This window comes from Hyperolius riggenbachi, chromosome 8 (genome assembly GCF_040937935.1).
Source record: "Hyperolius riggenbachi isolate aHypRig1 chromosome 8, aHypRig1.pri, whole genome shotgun sequence".
Lineage (NCBI taxonomy): Eukaryota > Metazoa > Chordata > Amphibia > Anura > Hyperoliidae > Hyperolius > Hyperolius riggenbachi.
The window spans coordinates 151,238,997-151,257,338 of NC_090653.1; the positions used below are offsets into that span (position 1 = coordinate 151,238,997).

Genomic DNA, 18,342 nt, shown 5'->3' on the forward strand with positions numbered 1-18,342 from the left:
TGTGCAAGAGACTTAAATCGGAATATAAACCCTGCATTTCAACTTTGCTCTAAAACATTATTTACAGCATATTATATGCAACCAGCATTTTTTTTTTTACTAGACCAGCATTGGAAGGGTTACACACAGAGCTTTAAAGTTCTGTGGAGAGAAATGCTGCCGCAGCCAAAGTTTAGATAGATACATTTAAGTAAACGCAATGTAACAAGCAGGGCCGGGCCGAGGCATAGGCTGGAGAGGCTCCAGCCTCTGGGCGCAGTGTAGGAGGGGGCGCACAATTCATTCAGCTGTCATTCCTAATTGTGTATGAAGCAGAAAGAAATAAGCAAAGGGGATACATAGCAGCGACTGCAAGCCAGATAACTAGATATTAAGGTGTTGGGGAGGTTGTGGGCCCTGTGGCCCTCTTAGTCTAATAGCAATCCGTGTGTGACAGCTGAGGTGGGAGGGATGGAGGGGCGCACTTTGGTCTCTCAGCCTTGGGTGCTGGAGGACCTTGTCCCTGCTCTGGTAACAAGTGTGGAATGTGACACACACTCTAACTGTGCAGGAGCTCCCAGACACAGAGAGAGAGTGAGTCACATTCCTGACTTGTTACATTGTGTTTACTTAAATGTATCTATCGAAACATCGGCTGCAGCAGCATTTCTCTCCACAGAACTTTAAAGCTCTGTGTGTAATCCTTCCAATGCTGGTCTAGTAAAAAAAAAATGCTGGTTGCATATAATATGCTGTAAATAATGTTTTAGAGCAAAGTTGAAATACAGGGTTATATTCCGCTTTAAGGAAACAGTTTGTTAAAGCAAATCTGAAGAGAAAATAAACTTATGAGATAATTAATTGTTTGTGTAATACAGATAACAAATTGAAAATTAGTAGCAAAGAAAAAAGTCTCATGGGGCTTGATTCACCAAGCTGCACTGCTAAAGCAGCGTAACTTAATGTGCTGTAGTGCGCGCTATGCACGCCTTACATAGCATCGCTCGCTGCCACGTAAGGAGCATGACTTCCTTAGTTGCGCACATTCGTTCCTTAACAATGCGAATAACATTAACGGTGGCCGGTCCTGCTCCTGTGAAGTTTTGCTACCGTGATACTTCACTCACGGCCGCTACTGTGTTCATTTACATTGTTATTGTGTGTCTACGCTGCTGGAGGAAGCTGGGCTGACACTGATCCAAGTGAGGTTTAAAGTGAGGAGAGCTGGTCTGTGGTGGGTCAGCGAACAAATCTGGTGAGCTTGTACCCTATATATATGTCGGTGGAGGCACATGGTGATTAATGTGGCACATCACTAACCTGGGTGATAGTGGCCGTTTGCTGGCTGAATTATGCTATATATTTTTTATTTTCATCTATATCTTCGGAATCTGCGGGAAGGAGTGAAGGACTGGGCGCTGGGGGTTGTGTAACAGGGATACAGAGACGCCAGAAGAATAAAAATGTCTAAAAAAATTTAAATTTGTGGAGGCAGTGGTGGACTTACCTCCTCCAAACAGTCACAAGATATGACAACAAAGTTTAGCAGAACAAATGTATTTACATACTCCAGGGGAAAATGCAATGTGTTTCGCAGGTATGACCCCGCTTCATCAGGCAATAGGTAGGAGTAGGTACAGTGCAGGTCTGTACCTGGGCCAAGCACCTTGGCCCACTACTGCTTCCACAAATTTTAAACTTTTTAGACATTTGTATTCTTCTGGCACCTCTGTATCCCTGTTACATTGTTCTAAGTCAATCCTTGGCGGAGGGGTGTCATCCCCTTTTTTCCTGATCTATGGAGAGCGACTTTTTAATCCTGAGTGTGGTCATGTCTAATTTTCCCACCTGCTATTACAGTGGTTGCCTTTGAGGTAACCCTGCTTTGTGAGTATATTTGTATTTACTCTATCAACTTCATCCCATATTACCAGTACATACTAAAATATATTTGGCTCTTGGTGTCCCTATCTATGTTGAGGGATTGATACAAAACGCTCATTATGCTGATCTGTCATTAAATCAGCCAACAGACTCGGTGAGCGCAATCTAGATTGTTTATGTATGGTGGAGGGAGACACAATTACCCACATTCACATTGAGAGCAATGGAATTTAAGTGTTAATAGAAATTACACTATATGCCAGCCTTTCTCAAACTTTTTCCCCTGGAAGAACCCTGCAAATGATTTGTGGATCTCGGGGAACCCCTGCAAATAATTTTTGGATCTCGGGGAACCCCTGCATTTATTTTTCAGGAGACTTGGATTTATTTTTCAGGAGACGTTAAACCTGTAGGTGTGGCTATTTATTCTTGTGGAAGTACTCTGCAGGGGTTCCTCCTCAACCAGGGAACCCTGGTTGAGAAAGCCTGCGATATGCTATTTCATGTTTTCTTTCTGAGGTACATCTATAAGGAAGCATATGAAGATCTCTGGAGTGTATACACTGGGAACTTGTTTACAATAAAGATCTGTACTGCGATTGGGATTGTTGAGCGCTGCCAGGGGCGTAGCAATAGGGGGTGCAGCGGTAGCGACCGCATCGGGGCCCTTGGGCCAGAGGGGCCCCATAGGGCCCTCCCTCAACTACAGTATTAGCTCTCTATTGGTCCTGTGCTCATAATAATCACTTCTATAGATACTTTGAATAGTGGTAATCATTAACACACTGTTCCCCATCCCCTACTTGCACCTCTCACACTGTAGTTGCCATTGCCAGGTTTTGGGGCGGCGTATTAGTTGTTATGTATAGAGTGCTTGGGGGGCCCTATTGTAAAACTTGCATCGGGGCCCACAGCTCCTTAGCTACGCCACTGAGCGCTGCAACAAGGTGCCATCTGTCCTGGTATTAATATTGTATTAGGCTTGGTTCACACATAAAAGGTATCCAGTCCTGTCCTGTCAGTTTTGTATATGTTTCAATGGATGCGTTCACACATAAATGTAGAGTGTAGCTGTGTTGCATCTGCGCAAGTACAACCCGTGCTTGCGCAGTAGCTCAAAGGCGCTCATGCAAACCTGTCAAGGACGGCATAGGAAGCCTCTTGACTCTGAAGCATCCAAGGCTTCCCACTTCTTAGGCACTTATCTGTTTTTTTATGTCACAGGTTTGCTTTAAGCACACTGAGAAGCTCAATAGCTTAGCAAATTACAGTATTAAAAGTACAGTATTTAGCAATAAGAGTCAGCGTAATCATTTTACTTCAAGCTTTCATGCAGACTATTCACGCCACTGCTGCTGGAAAACACTGCCATCTGTTGGTGACTGGTTGTAAATTCTTCCCATCTATCGTTTCCAGGGCTGTAAACTAGACGCACAAATAAACACATTTTACGTACAACAATCCACTGTTACTATTTACAGTTATTATGGAATCTGCTACAAAACTGCATTTTGATTTGTCTGTAGTGTTATTACCACTGTCCAATAGTTGTTCATTGACCAACCCATTCTCACCTTAGATTGGTTCTGGTAAATGTCAGTCACAGCCAGGATGAGGAAGTGTTGAATCCTGGGCTGCAAGCTCATCATGCTTCTTGGATGAAAAGCGTGAAACAGAATACATTCTGCAGAAGGTAGCAGACTTTTGGAGGAACAGATGTCGATTGGTCTATTTACAGGACTCTTGCTTTGAATCAGTGTAGGCTAAAATTGTTCCTGGTCACATTGAACAAAAGGTTGATCATTACAAACAGCAAGTGCTTTTTGTGAAAATTGCATACAGCCTTCAGCCTAGGATTCTGCATGTTGAGATACAGGGGACTTGAAGATGATCAAGTGGAGAGCAAAGAACTTTATTTTGCTGTGTCGATGGACAACTCACAGCGCCTATCATATCTGTTATCTAAGGACACGTACAGGAAATATATTGACTGTAGAAGTGGATGGGGTGTCCTGATGACCCCTCTGCGCCTAGCTGCTTCTCAGGGTGCTCTGGAGTGTCTGAAAATTCTTTTGGCCAATGGAGCAGAGGTGGATAGTGTGGATGTAAAAGCCCAGACACCTCTATTTGCTGCTGTCAGTGGTGGACATTTTGAGTGTGTTAGAGAATTATTAAAAGCTGGAGCCAATCCCCGTGGCCATGTCGACAATAACTGCACCCCTGTATTAATGGCAGCTAGAGAAGGCAATGACAGAATACTAAAGGAACTTCTAGATTATGGAGCAAAGGCCAACATCAGGGCAAAACTGACCAACAGATCTTCTAATGCAATCACTACTGGCCCCCTGTACCTTGCAGCAGTATATGGCCATTTGGAATGTTTCAGAATTCTTCTTCTCTATGGGGCAGACCCAAATTACAACTGTACAGAAACCAAACTTTTGAAAACCATGAAGCAGCCAAAAACTGTACTTGAAATCTGCTTGAAGCATCACCGTGAACCTGAGTTTGTACAGCTACTGATTGATTTTGGTGCTGACCTGTACCTACCAAATGTATATGCTGTGTCACTAGCAAACCATCAATCAGTGAAGCTCATGGAAAGGGAAAAAGGTAAACCATTTTTTTTGCTAGCAAGGTCGGCAGAAGGGTTGGCCTTAGTAAAAGTAGTGGCAGAGGAGGCAGGAAGTAGAAGAAACCGGCACTGCTGAAAGCTGTATTTATTCTCCAATTGATTAGTGGTACATGCGTATGCAATAAAACATGCTGTAGACACTGCGGTATAAAAAAACAAAGTTCAAATAGCTGGTGGGATACCTGTTATGGTGCGGTGGGTGCTGGGTGCTTAAGCCTGACGGCCGTTTCGCGTTTAGCAGCCTCCGTAGATGCGCAGGTGTGCGCGAAACGGCCGTCAGGCTTAAGCACCCAGCACCCACCGCACCATAACAGGTATCCCACCAGCTATTTGAACTTTGTTTTTTATACCGCAGTGTCTACAGCATGTTTTATTGCATACGCATGTACCACTAATCAATTGGAGAATAAATACAGCTTTCAGCAGTGCCGGTTTCTTCTACTTCCTGCCTCCTCTGCCACTTTGAATATGCCTTGTAACCTGAGCACGCTAAGCTGACAGTGGGGATACCGTACCACCACCGCAAGATACCCGCTCTCACAGTAGTGCCAACCTGCTCTCTCCCTTCCAGACAGACTTAGTAAAAGTAGCCAAGTAAGGGCTAGTTGAAATGTTTGACCATAACGTTGCCCATGCATGTATAGAATGACTTCTGCTCGCACAGCACCCTGAATTGCTTGCGTCACTTGGTAACACACTGCAGGTAATGTGTTACTCCGTTGGAACTCGTCGCACCACAAAAAAAAACACTGAAAAGCCCCATTGAAATATAACTGCATCGTGTTTTGATGCGATTATATTGTCTGTTGCACCACAACGCAATGGACATAGGCCTCAATTCACTAAGATCATGCTGGAGATAATAAGGCAAGAGAAAACGTAACACCACACATCAATCTTGCCTTATTAAGGTGTAGAGATAAGTTTTCACAGTGAACGAGATATCTTATCATTTCTGTCCCTCAAGAGGAACTCCAGTGAAAATAATGTAATAAAAAAAAGTGCTTCATTTTTACAATTATGTATAAATGATTTAGTCAGTGTTTGCTCATTGTAAAATATTTTAAATCCCTGATTTACATTCTGACATTTATTACATGGTGACATTTTTACTGTTGGCAGGTGATGTAGCTGCTGCATGCTTTTTTGGCAGTTGGAAACAGCTGTAAACAGCTATTTCCCACAATGCAACAAGGTTCACAGACAGGAAACTGCCAGGAGTACCACGGTCCTCAGAGTTTCTTGTGGGAGAGGTTTCACCACAATATAAGTCATACAGCACCCCCTGATGGTCTGTTTGTGAAAAGGAATAGATTTCTCATGTAAAAGGAGGTATCAGCTACTGATTGGGATAAAGTTCAATTCTTGGTCCGAGTTTCCCTTTAAGTTACCTCCTCTGTAGTTATTTTCACATGCAGTTAATTAACAGCTATCCTTTAACTTTATTTTAAGGATTGAATAGTTAACTTTAGAGATATCTCCTTAACCCCCCTGGCGGTATAAAAAAAATTCCGCCAGGAGGCAGCGCAGCAGTTTTTTTTTGTTTGTTTTTTTTTCTTATATCATGTAGCGAGCCCAGGGCTCGCTACATGATAGCCGCTGCTCAGCGGCATCCCCCCGCCCGCTTCGATCGCCTTGGGCGATCTCCGATCAGGAAATCCCATTCAAAGAACGGGATTTTCTGGAGGGCTTCCCCCGTCGCCATGGCGACGGGGTGGGATGACGTCGGGACGTCATTGGGAGTCCCGATCCACCCCTCAGCGCTGCCTGGCACTGATTGGCCAGGCAGCGCACAGGGTCTGGGGGCGCACGGCGCGACGGATAGCGGCGATCGAGCGCGGGGCGGTGGCGATCGGTGTGCTGCCACAGCTAGCAAAGTGCTAGCTGCGTGCAGCAAAAAAAAATTAAACAAATCGACCCAGGAGGGCCGGAGAAAACCTCCTGCGCAGCTTATCCCGAACGTATACCGCCAAGGAGGTTAAAGACAGAAGAGGGGCTTTAAAGACAGGTTCTCCTAGGTGAAATTTTGAAACGTGTCAATAATATGCATTTTAAACCACCAACAAGCAAATAAATACGCAAAATAATTTTGAAAGTACTTTTTCAGTTGCAAAGTGCTAAAAAGTTAAAAAAATCATTTTTTTTTTACAAAATTCATGTCTTTTTTGATGAATATAATAAAAAGTAAAAATCGCAGCAGCAATCAAATAGCACCAAAAGAAAGCTTTATTAGTGACAAGAAAAGGAGCCAAAATTCATTTAGGTGGTGGGTTGTATGAGCGAGCAATAAACCGTGAAAGCTGCACTGGTCTGAATGGAAAAAAAGGCTCTGGTCCTTAAGAGGGGTAAAGCCTGCGGTCCTCAAGTGGTTAAGTTGGCAGCGGCAGAGGTGGCAAATGCGGTGTCACGAGGCCAATTCCCAAGAGATTTGATGCTGAAATCGATTAAGAATCAGTCTGCAGGGTATGATCAGACAACAAATCCCTACGGGACTAAAGGAAAATTGCTGCAGTAGTCCACATTTGCAGACATATTTTCTCCTGCGCCCATTTTCTTGTAGTCCCATAGCAAATTCTACAGGACTACAGTACATGCGATCAGAGGGGGATGCAGAGCGATGGCTGTGTGAGGCACATCAAGTTCAAAGGCGGCCCCCTCCCTCCCCTCACAACAACTCAATCCTGGACTGGCTCTGCAGAGGGAGCAGTACAATCCTCACTGTCTGAGACTTCCACACACAGCCAGCATTGGACAATGTTTGGACTTCAGGGTGGGGAGTTGTTAGTGAGAGATTAGCGTGCTACTGTATTACTAGTACTATCTCTTGCTTTATCTAAAGGTGGCCATACACTTATAGATTTGCAGCAGATTCGACCATCAGATAGATTTCTGGAAGATGCCCGTCAAGTCCAATCTGACAGGAATCTATCTGATGTGTGCCACACACTAGGAACAGGTTTCAGAATGAAAATCGATTGCATGGGGAACTTGATAGAATCGATTTCTGATCGATCGATTCTATAGATCGATTCTATAGATGGCTGAAATCAACCAGTGTATGGGCCCCTTTCTAGTTCTTTCTTTCTGCCCAGCACCCTTTCTGAAACTTTCTCTGCTCTACACTCCTGTCCTTTGTCCACTGCCATTGCCACAGTCTAATGTCTTATCATATTATTATTATGTATTTATATAGTGCTGACATCTTCTGCAGCTCTTTACAGAGTACATAGTCATGTACTGTATCTGTCAACCCTCAGAGGAGCTCACAATCTAATCTTACAATCGATTTCCCTATCATATTATCATTATGTATTTATATAGCACTGACTGGGATGGTCAATGAGATGCAAATATTTCCGAGTTCATGCAGGATTATGTCAATATTTATGCAAATATATGCAGCTTGAAAATGGACCAATCAATTAAATTTGCAGAAAAATCTACATAATCCTGAATGAACTTATAAATATTTGCATCTCATTGACAAACCCTAGCAATGACGTCGCCTGCAGCACTTTACAGAACACATAGTCCTGTCACTGACAGACAGACAGCTCACAATCTAATCTTCTAAAGGTATAGTTTAATGTCCTATACAGAGTTGCCCAACCTTGTCCTCAAGGCCCACCAACAGTACATGTTTTGCAGGAAACCACACACAATCACAGGCAATGTAATTAGTGTTGCAGCAGAGCTGATTAACTACCTCTGTGGCTTTATACAAAACATGAAGTGTTGGTGGGCCTTGAGGACGCATACATATGAATTCGCTGCCGGGAGACTTGGGCGCAGGATACAGCTGGTATATGGCTTATCCTGCTGCTGCACAATTTATCGGCAGCGTTAAAGGGACTCCGAGGAGTAGTTAAAAACAAAATCGGAACTTACCTGTGGCTTTCTCCAGCCCACCGTAGGTCGGGAGGTCCCTCCACAGAAATCACGACCGGCGACACCGAGGCCCAGTGTCGGGCTGACACTTCCTGAACGATGACGCTCGTCGTCATCATGCCGGACACTATGCATCATCACGGCGGCCGGCGTGACAGTACTGCGCATGTGCGGTTTACAGTTAGAAAACTGCTCATGCGCAGTACTGTCACGCCGGCTGTCGTGATGATGCGTAGCGGGCGGCGTGATGATGACGAGCGTCATCGTTCAGGAAGTGTCAGCCGACATTCGGCCCTGGTGTCGCCGGTCGTGATTTCTGTGGAGGGACCAGGAGAGGAGCAAAGAGGACGCCGGGGGACCCCCCGACCTACGGTGGGCTGGAGAAAGCCCCAGGTAAGTTCCAATTTTGTTTTTAATTACTCCTCGGAGTCCCTTTAAATACTATTCCCCCTCTAGGTCCACGTGGATAGTGGGGAATGATGTAATTGGGCTTCCAGCTATTGCTGGAGGCCGAATGACAGTGTGTTAAAAGTAACTTCAGCTCCGTCTTCTGATGGTGCCGAAGTTACCATACTCACTGATTAATAATTTCTATTACGGTCTATGGTGGCGCCAGCTGCGCCCAACTCTCCTGCGCTGTAATTACAGTGCTCGCTTGAGGACAAGGTTGGGGAACACTATCATGTAAAACCTCAGATCCAGGCAGTTCGAGAGGGTGCTGTTCACCCAATCACGATGGCGGAATTTTCCTATGAGGTTTCCTGCTGGGTCCCCTAAACTAGGCTGGCACCGTCCGATATTAATCATGAAGCAGATCTGTCGAAATTAAACTAACAAATGTTGATTCAGACTAAGGCCACTTTTACACTATACACCTTGCTTTGCAATAGGATCACACCAAAACGGTGGCAAAAAGTCACCTCAGGTGTTAGTGTGATTACAGGTACAGACAACAGGCATATGGAACATACCAGGGCAAGTGGATGGTGGTGCATGCTTGGGTACAGCCTGTACTCCAGCAACCACCACTTGCCCCCATATGTGTCTCTTGTCTGTGTCTGTCATCATGGAAGTCTGTACCGTTGTTTGTATATGGACAAGCAAATAAACAGCCACATAGTGCAGTGCCATTTCATCCAGTTTCTTTCAGCCGCTATTAAGCATCTGCATTCCTGTAACCAGAGCATGTCGAACCTCTCTGACACTGCACAGTTGTAGTGCCGATCCTCTCTACACACCTCCTTTTGATTGAGAAAAATTGTATTAAAAATGTGGGTGCTAGTCTACTTTAGGGGACCCAGATGGAAACCTCATATAGAAATTTCGCTAACTTGATTGGGTAGACAGCCCCCTTTTGAACTGTTAAGTTTCAAATAGGTTGTAGCCAGCTATGCCCACACTATTTGGCCAATCCCAACGCTTTGTGCTGTAAGAGGGCACTGTGATTGGAGAACTGTTCCCTACGAGGTTTCCTGCTGGGTCCCCTAAAGTAGATTAGCGCCTATCAGACCATACCTCACTTACAAAATGAAGCTACATTAAATCGAGCCTACCAGGCATCCCTGACACATACAGCAAATAGGTGACGCATTCCCTCTAAGGCAAAACATTTTCATACGAAGAAACACAGACATCAGGACAAATAAAAGAGGATTCTCCTGAATACTAAAGCCAGGTTCACACATCCAATTCTGAATGACCAATGCCTGATCAATTGTACCACCTCCATTTTGTATGAGGGCCAATGACTGGACCACACACCAGACAATCTCACACATGCTCCCTATATATCATGAACTTGCAAAAGGACAGCAGCGTCTTTAACACATATGATTACTGAATGTCACTAGCAAACACAGTTCATCTTATTTCACAAGCAGGCAAGTAGCAGGCACATGGTGCGCACACAATGCATCGGCTGGCACATGAAGCAGAATATAGGCATCCAGGGCACTCCAACGAGATGAATTTGACAGTACCTCATGCTTTCAGCCTGTGCTGTGTAACTCCTGAAGGCTGCACAGCTCCACTCACCACCACTTCTATTACCGCAGTGTCACTTGTCCAGCTTGCTAACCAAGACCGTTCCCAGTCTGTATTGAACGCCAGTAATAGAGCCAGCCTGCTATAGGTGGTACTTAGCCCTGTTGATGCCCTCTTATATCCAATGCCCACTAAGCTCCCATACTACATGGTGAACCATTGGTCAGTAACAATTGGATGTGTGTATGCAGCCTAAGATTTGGAAAACCCCTCAACACATGAAAAAAGTTAACTCTTCTTAAAGAAGGACTTGAACCCCAGATTGATACAAAAATTTCAAAAACCGGTGCACAGGTCCCTTTAAATGGGCTAAGTTCACCATGGAGACATCCAAGGGAAAGCAAGTTATTGTTCTCAATGTATGCAAAAATTCAATAATATAACTGCCACTCAATGAACTGTATGCCAAAAAACAGTCACTTTATTGGTGAGAAAAATATTGCAACCAACCCATTAAATAACCCCCCTACACCCCTAAAAACAAATAGGACCTGGGCAAGAATCACACAGGAGTACTCCTAGTGCACACGAACGCTTTCATAACCCACACACATCAAATCTGGATCGGCCAATCCTAGAAACACTAATGCTGTGGCGCTCTGATATGGTAGAACTGGAGTATGAAGCTTCAGACACATGGGGAGGGGGGAGAACCCCAGATTGAGCTTCATCTCAGTCAGTAGCTGATACCCCTTCCCTTTCCCACGAGAAACCTTTACCTTTTCTCAAGTAGATCATCTGTGTGGCTGATATTGTGGTGAATTTCCTCTCACAGTGTGATGTCATCACCAAGGTCCTAGTTACATAGTTATTTGGGTTGAAAAAAGACATACGTCCATCGAGTTCAACCAGAGAACAAAGTACAACACCAGCCTGCTCCCTCACATATCCCTGTTGATCCAGAGGAATGTGAAAAACCCTTACAAGGCATGGTCCAATTAGCCCCAAAAGGGAAAAAAATCCCTCCTGACTCCAGATGGCAATCAGGTAAAATCCCTGGATCAACATCATTGGCCATTACCTAGTAATTGTAGCCATGGGTGTCTTTCAACGCAAGGAAAGCATCTAAGCCCCCTTTAAATGCAGGTATAGAATTTGCCATAACTATTTCCTGTGGCAATGCATTAAACATCTTAATCACTCTTACTGTAAAGAACCCTTTCCTAAATAAATGGCTAAAACATTTTTTCTTTCATGCGCAGATCATGTCCTCTAGTCCTTTGAGAAGGCCTAGGGACAAAAAGCTCATCCGCCAAGCTTTTATATTGCTCTCTGATGTATTTATACATGTTAATTAGATCCCCTCTAAGGCATCTTTTCTCTAGTCTAGACTAAATAAACCCAGTTCATCTAACCTTTCTTGGTGAGACTTTCCATCCCATGTATCAATTTTGTTGCTCGTCTCTGCACCTGCTCTAAAACTGCAATATCTTTCCTGTAATGTGGTGCCCAGAACTGAATTCCATATTCCAGATGTGGCCTTACTAGAGAGTTAAACAGGGTCAATATTATGCTAGCATCTCAAGTTTTTATTTCCCTTTTAATGCATCCCAAAATTGTATTAGCTTTTCCTGCAGCTCCTTGGCATTGAATACGATTATTTAACTTGTTGTCGATGAGTACTCCTAAGTCCTTCTCTAAGTTTAATGTCCCCAACTGTATCCGATTTATTTTGTATGGTGCTAGCTAGACCATTGGTACGACCAAAATGCATGACTTTACATTTTTCAAAATTGAATTTCATCTGCCATTTATTTGCCCATATAGCCATCCTATCCAGATCCTATTGCAATATGTCACTATCTTCCTGAGAGTTTATGATTCTGCACAATTTTGTATCATCTGCAAAAATAGCAACATTACTTTCTACTGCATCTACTAGGTCATTAATAAATAAATTGAAGAGCACTGCACCCAGTACAGACCCCTGTGGGACCCCACTGCTAACAGTCACCAATTTTGAGTATGATCCATTGACCACAACTCTGTTTTCTGTCCATTAGTCAGTTCCCTATCCATGCACACAGACTCTTCCCCAGTCCTTGCATCCTCAACTTTTGCACCAGACTTTTGTGGGGAACAGTGTCGAAGGCCTTTGCAAAGTCCAAGTATATCACATCGACAGCATTTCCAATATCCACATTAGCGTTCACTACCTCATAAAAGCTGAGCATGTTAGTCAAACAAGACCTGTCTTTAGTAAACCCATGCTGATGCTGAGAAATAAGATTATTTTCTACTATGAAGTCATGTATAGTATCTCTTAGTAACCCCTCAAATAGTTTGCATACAACTGATGTTAAGCTTACATGGCTATAATTTCCTGGATCTGATTTGTTTGCCCTTCTTAAATAATTGGAAAACGTGGGCTGTAGGCCAATCCACTGGGACTCTGCCAGTGGAAAGAGAGTCACAAAAGATAAGATAAAGAGGTTTATCTATAACTGATCTTAATTCCCTTAGGACCCGAGGATGCATGCCATCTGGGCCAGGTGCCTTGTCTATTTTTTATTTAGTCTTGCCTTCACTTCTTTCTGCGTTAAGTATTTAATATTACAATTGGAAGATTGAGACTCTTCTGCATCTGTAATTTGCAACAGTGATGTTTCCCTTGTGAAGACAGAAGCAAAGAAAGCATTTAATAACTCTTCCTTACCTTAGTCATCCACCTTCGAGTTCCCATCCTCATCCTTTAGGAGTCCAATACAATCAACCATTCTTTTTTTAGCGTTAATGTACTTGTCAAACTTCTTTGGGTTAGATTTGATATCCCTAGCGATTTGATTTTCAGCTTCAATCTTTGCTAGCCTAATTTCTTTTATTACCACTTTTATTGCACTCCTTATAATTGCTTAATGCAGCCTCGATCCCCTCCTGTTTTTAGGACCTTATAGGCATTCTTTTTCCCCTTAATTTTATCTCTAACTTTTCTATTCATCCATAGAGACCTTTTTTTATTCCTAGACGTTTTGTTTCCATATGGGATATACAGTACATACTACAATATTGATTGAGAAAAAGTTTAAGCTTGCCATTTCCCTTCAGTGTTCTCCCTTTGTAGTACATTATCCCAGTTCACCAACTATGTAACTATGATCAAGGTCCTGACAGTTTGCTGTCTGTGAACCTTGTTGCACTGTGGGAAATAATGGCTTTTTTTCCAACTGGCAAGCAAACAATATCTCCCGCTGTGCATAGAATGCTCAGTGAGGTCATGTTCACATTATAAGCAATTTTGCTTATTTTTAAAAACTGGCGATTTTAAAAATTGTCTGAAAAGCGCTTGTGCAATGATAGCTTATGTGAGTGTTCTCACATGAGCGTTGTGGCTCCTGCACCATTTCCAGAGAGTTTGCGAATCAATAGAAAGTATAGCAGAATCGCTAAGCGCTTGAAAAAGTGCTTTGAAAGCGATTTGCTGAACGCTTTAACGAATACATTGGGCCTGATGCTATTCCAGGTGATAAGTAGCTTGCGGATGCGAGCTACTTATCACCTTGCCATCGCACGAGGATTACCGGCAAATCCTATTGCCAGTTTCACTTGTGCGATGGCCGACCGTTAAGGAGCATTACTCAGGCGAAAGCCTGAGCGATGCTTCCTATTACCAGGCGATGGGGAGCGAGGTTTACGCTGTGGTGCTGTCCATCAGCACCACGGCCTCACTCCCCACACATGCGCACAACCCGCCGAACATCCGCCGCCATCTTCCACCGCTGCATCTGGGTGTCTCCTTTAATAAGGAGACCCCCAGAGCTCCCCGCCGGCCGCCGCTCGTCTCCGCAACCCCCCACAAAGCTACAAAGTTAATTGCTTAAATTCCTTACCACCGCTTTACACCCGTCGGCCCCTGCAAGTCCCCGCTGTGTAATTACAGTGTACGAGTTACTGTAATTACACTCACTAATAACAGAGTTCCGGCAAAGCATCTTTGAATCAGCCGCCGGGGCTCCCTATTGGTTCACAGGCTGGACCAATGAAAATGACTCAGCCTGTGAACCAATGGGGAGCCCCGGCGGCTGATTCAAAGATGCTTTGCCGGGACTCTGTTATTAGTGAGTGTAATTACAGTAACTCGTACACTGTAATTACACAGCAGGGACTTGCGGCGAGATGCGGCGGCCGAGGGGTGTAAAGCGGCGGTAAGGAATTTAAGCAATTAACTTTGTAGCTTTGTGGGGAGTTGCGGAGACGAGCGGCGGCCGACGGGGAGCTCTGGGGGTCTCCTTATTAAAGGAGACCCCCAGATGCAGCGGCGATGTCGTGCGTTAGCATGTTTAGACCTGCTTTTTGCAGGTCTAAGCTAACGCTCATGTCTGCCGGGAAGCATCGCTTCCCGGAGGCATGCAAAGTGTAATAGGATAGGGTGTAAGGAACTTGCTGGGCGATAATATCGCCCAAGCGAGTTCTTTTAGCACCCTGCCTAGAGCTAAATGCAATTAAATCAGGTGACTTTATAGTCGCCTGATTATCGGACTCACCAGCGTTTAACACTGGCGAGTCTGACAATTGCATCAGGCCCATTGTATTTATTAATTTCCAGGTCAAAAAGTTCACTTCCTGATTGACATCAGAAAGTGAACAAAACATTGCTACACAAAAGCGCTTAGAAAAGCGCTTTTCTAAGTGGAAAGCGCTCTGAAAGCGCTTACAAAATCGCTCGGCACTTGCGATTGCGCTGGCGATTTATAATGTGAATAACGCCTAAAAAATATTCCGTACAGATCGCTGTCACCACCAGTGATGAATTTCTGAATGTAAATCAGAGAGTAAAGATTTTATAAATAGGAAAACACTGACTAAATTATCTAGAAATGAATATTGTAAAATATATTTATTTTATGTTATTTTCACTACAGTTCCTCTTTAAAGCACCTCCTCTTCTCTACATTTCTTGGTTTGGTCCCTTCCCTCACAAAGCACTTTATATACACCGACTTCTACCATAACAACTATGAAGGTATTCTTGTAGCACCAGGTATGGATATATGCCCACACTCCTTAATTTTCATATAAAAAGACAAATTTGGATAATTTTAGTTAAGACGACCAAATACCAGATCTGTAAGTAGTTAGTCTTACCTCAGTGCTTTTTTTTTCCATATAAAAACTAGGATCCTGTTGGTGGTCCTAAAAACTTTCAAGAATTATCATTATCAAGAATGTGTAGGACGTTTTGGCTGATATTTGTAATAGGAAATATTTGAAGCTCACCTGTTTACACAAAAAAACTGTATGAAAGTAGTTTATCCTTAAAGAGAACCCAAGCCGAGTTCAGAAACACATACTTACCTAAGGAGAGGGAGGCCTCTGGATCCTAATAAAGCTTCCCGGTTCCTCTTCACTCCGGTCGCCACTTGCCAGGACCCTCCTTAACTACTTGAACCCCAGAGGTTTATACCCCCAGTGACCAGGCCATTTTTAACAATTCGGCATGTCACAACTTTAAAGGTTTATTGCTCGGTCATACAACTTAGCAGCCAAATTAATTTGACCTCTTTTTCTTCTCACAAATAGTGTTTTCTTTTGGAGGTATTTGATTGCTGCTGCAATTTTATTTTTATTTTTTTTAATAAAAAGAGTTTTTTTATTTTTTTGCTTGAAATTCCAGATAGAAATTGACCTGCTTGACACATTGGAACATAATCAACTCGTGTATGGCTAGCTTAAAGCAGTAAGAGTGTAGGACTGTAGGTAGAAATTTTGAAGAGGCATTGCATTATGAAAGTATGTGAATGGTGCAGAGTCAGCTTGATGCTGCTGAAGTCAATGTTTAGTCTTGAAAATACTGAAGTGTTTGTTCAGCTACATATGCATCTTATACCCTTTCATTAGTTGTGACTAGAGTACAGTATAACTCGCACCTTTGTAATTCAGTATTACTGTTTGCATTGATGCTTGAATAGGTAAATGCAATTGCTTGATTTTTTTCTTTACTTCTCTCAATAGGTCATCCCAGATGCCTTATGTCCCAGTGCCGCCTGACAGTACGAAGACTGCTGAAGCAGTTGGGAAACTTACATCTTATCGACCAGCTTGAGCTTCCTGATAGACTAGTGCAATACTTGCAGCACCGTAATTGTTGATGCCAGTGAAAAACGCGACTGACATACACCTGACAGTGTGAGGGCTGTTTCACACCAAAAAGCTTAGCACTTTTTGAGCAATTTTGAGTGAAATAGCTCATAGGATTTTTATAGTCGAAGCTCCATTTAAATAAAACACTTGCAAGCACTGGCGCAAACACTGTTAATCCAGCGCAGGAGACTTGGGCGCAGCCAGTGCCACCATAGGCCGCAATAGGAATTACAGCTATAGCCGCGCACAGGGAGTAACTTCGGCGCCGTCAGAAGACGGAGCTGAAGTTACTTTTAAAACACAATAATTCGGCTTCCAGCAATTGCTGAATTATTTCGTTCCCCACTATCCATGGCGGCTTGGAGGGCGAATAGTAGAGGAAAAAGGAAAGACTGCTACACTCACGTATGTCGTCCAGGTGGGAGCTGGGAACCAGTGCCAAAATATCAGTAAGATCAAAAAAATCCAGCTACACCAGATGGTGGGGTGAAGTAAAAAAGTTTTTCTTTATTCTTTAAAGAGAACCCGAGGTCGGTTTGAAAAATGTGATCTGCATACAGAGGCTGGATCTGCCTATACAGCCCAGCCTCTGTTGGTCTCCCAAACCCCCCTAAGGTCCCCCTGCACTCTGCAATCCCTCATAAATCACAGCCTCGCTGTCGAGACACACAGCGTGTCGCAGCGGGCTGTGTTTTTCTCTATAGTGTCAGTCTGCTGCTCTCCCCACCTCCTGCAGAACTCTGGTCACTGCCCGCCTCCCTTCCCTCCCCGCTGATTAGAGGGGAGGGGGGCAGGGACCGGAGCTCTGCAGGAGGCGGGGGGAGCAGCCGAGACTGACACTACAGATGTAAACACAGCCAGCACAGCACAGCTGTGATTTATGTCTGATTGCAGAGTGCAGGGGGAGTTGGGAGACCAACAGAGGCTGGGCTGTATAGGCAGATCCAGCCTCAGTATGCAGATAACATTCTTCAAACCCACCTCAGGTTCTCTTTAATCCATATCAGTGTCACAGATAAAAGCTCACGCGTATCGGAGCGATGGCTTGCTCCTTAATCATAGCTAGATGATTAAGGAGCAAGCCATCGCTCCGATACGCGTGAGCTTTTATCTGTGACACTGATATGGATTAAAGAATAAAGAAAAACTTTTTTTACTTCACCCCACCATCTGGTGTAGCGGGATTTTTTTTTATCTTACTGAGGGTGAATAGTATTTAATACGGCCAGCAACTTGTGCAACAGCCGGATCAGCCATATACCGGCTGTATCCTGCGCCCAAGTCTCCTGCGCCGATACCTCTCGTACGCGCACTGGCAATCATGAAAGCTTCAAAAGCGCTCTAGGTGTGAAACAGTCCGGAATGAAAAAGTCTTAAGTGTATGGAGTATAGATAACTATCAATATTGTTCGGACTTCCCTACCCAATGTAAATGGTATATAGTGCATATTAACATTTTTAATAAAGCCAAAATTCCTGTATTTTTTTCTTTTACTCAATATACTTGGCATGGGACCTGTGGACAACTTCTGCACATCACTATCGCTGTGGTATGAGTATCTGACAGAGAGGATGCTCCTCTTTTCTTTCAGATTCCTTTTGTGCGGTATAATTTCCTCCTCTAGCCTGTTTTGTCAGTCCACCTGTGTGGGTGTTACTAGGTAGATCGGGGAGGCAAAATCAAGCTCAGCTCGTTCATACGGGAGTTATGAAAAACATAAATCAGACAAGAACAGAGAAGACATTTGACTGAAGGCATTCCACTAACTTAAATCTGAAACGCACAAATACAGGTTAAAAAACTAGATAGGGGCTGTATTTAAGTGGAAACACGG

General features: G+C 43.7%; 1 protein-coding gene across 1 annotated transcript; it reads left to right on the forward strand.

Annotated features, from left to right (window-relative positions):
* The first annotated feature begins 3,450 nt into the window (after nucleotides 1–3,450).
* On the forward strand, nucleotides 3,451–16,987 carry LOC137528350 (ankyrin repeat and SOCS box protein 12-like). Its single transcript, XM_068249640.1, has 2 exons — nucleotides 3,451–4,476; nucleotides 16,379–16,987. Exons 1-2 carry the CDS (start codon nucleotides 3,726–3,728, stop codon nucleotides 16,513–16,515), a joined length of 888 nt encoding a protein of 295 aa, XP_068105741.1. The 5' UTR covers nucleotides 3,451–3,725; the 3' UTR covers nucleotides 16,516–16,987.
* The last annotated feature ends 1,355 nt before the right edge of the window (nucleotides 16,988–18,342 follow it).

Excerpts from the sequence above, each read along its gene's own strand:
- LOC137528350 (XM_068249640.1), top strand. The coding sequence starts at position 3,726 with ATGTTGAGATACAGGGGACTTGAAGATGATCAAGTGGAGAGCAAAGAA. Across the intron at positions 4,477-16,378 it reads GCTCATGGAAAGGGAAAAAG|GTCATCCCAGATGCCTTATG; the intron begins GTAAACCATTTT and ends TTCTCTCAATAG.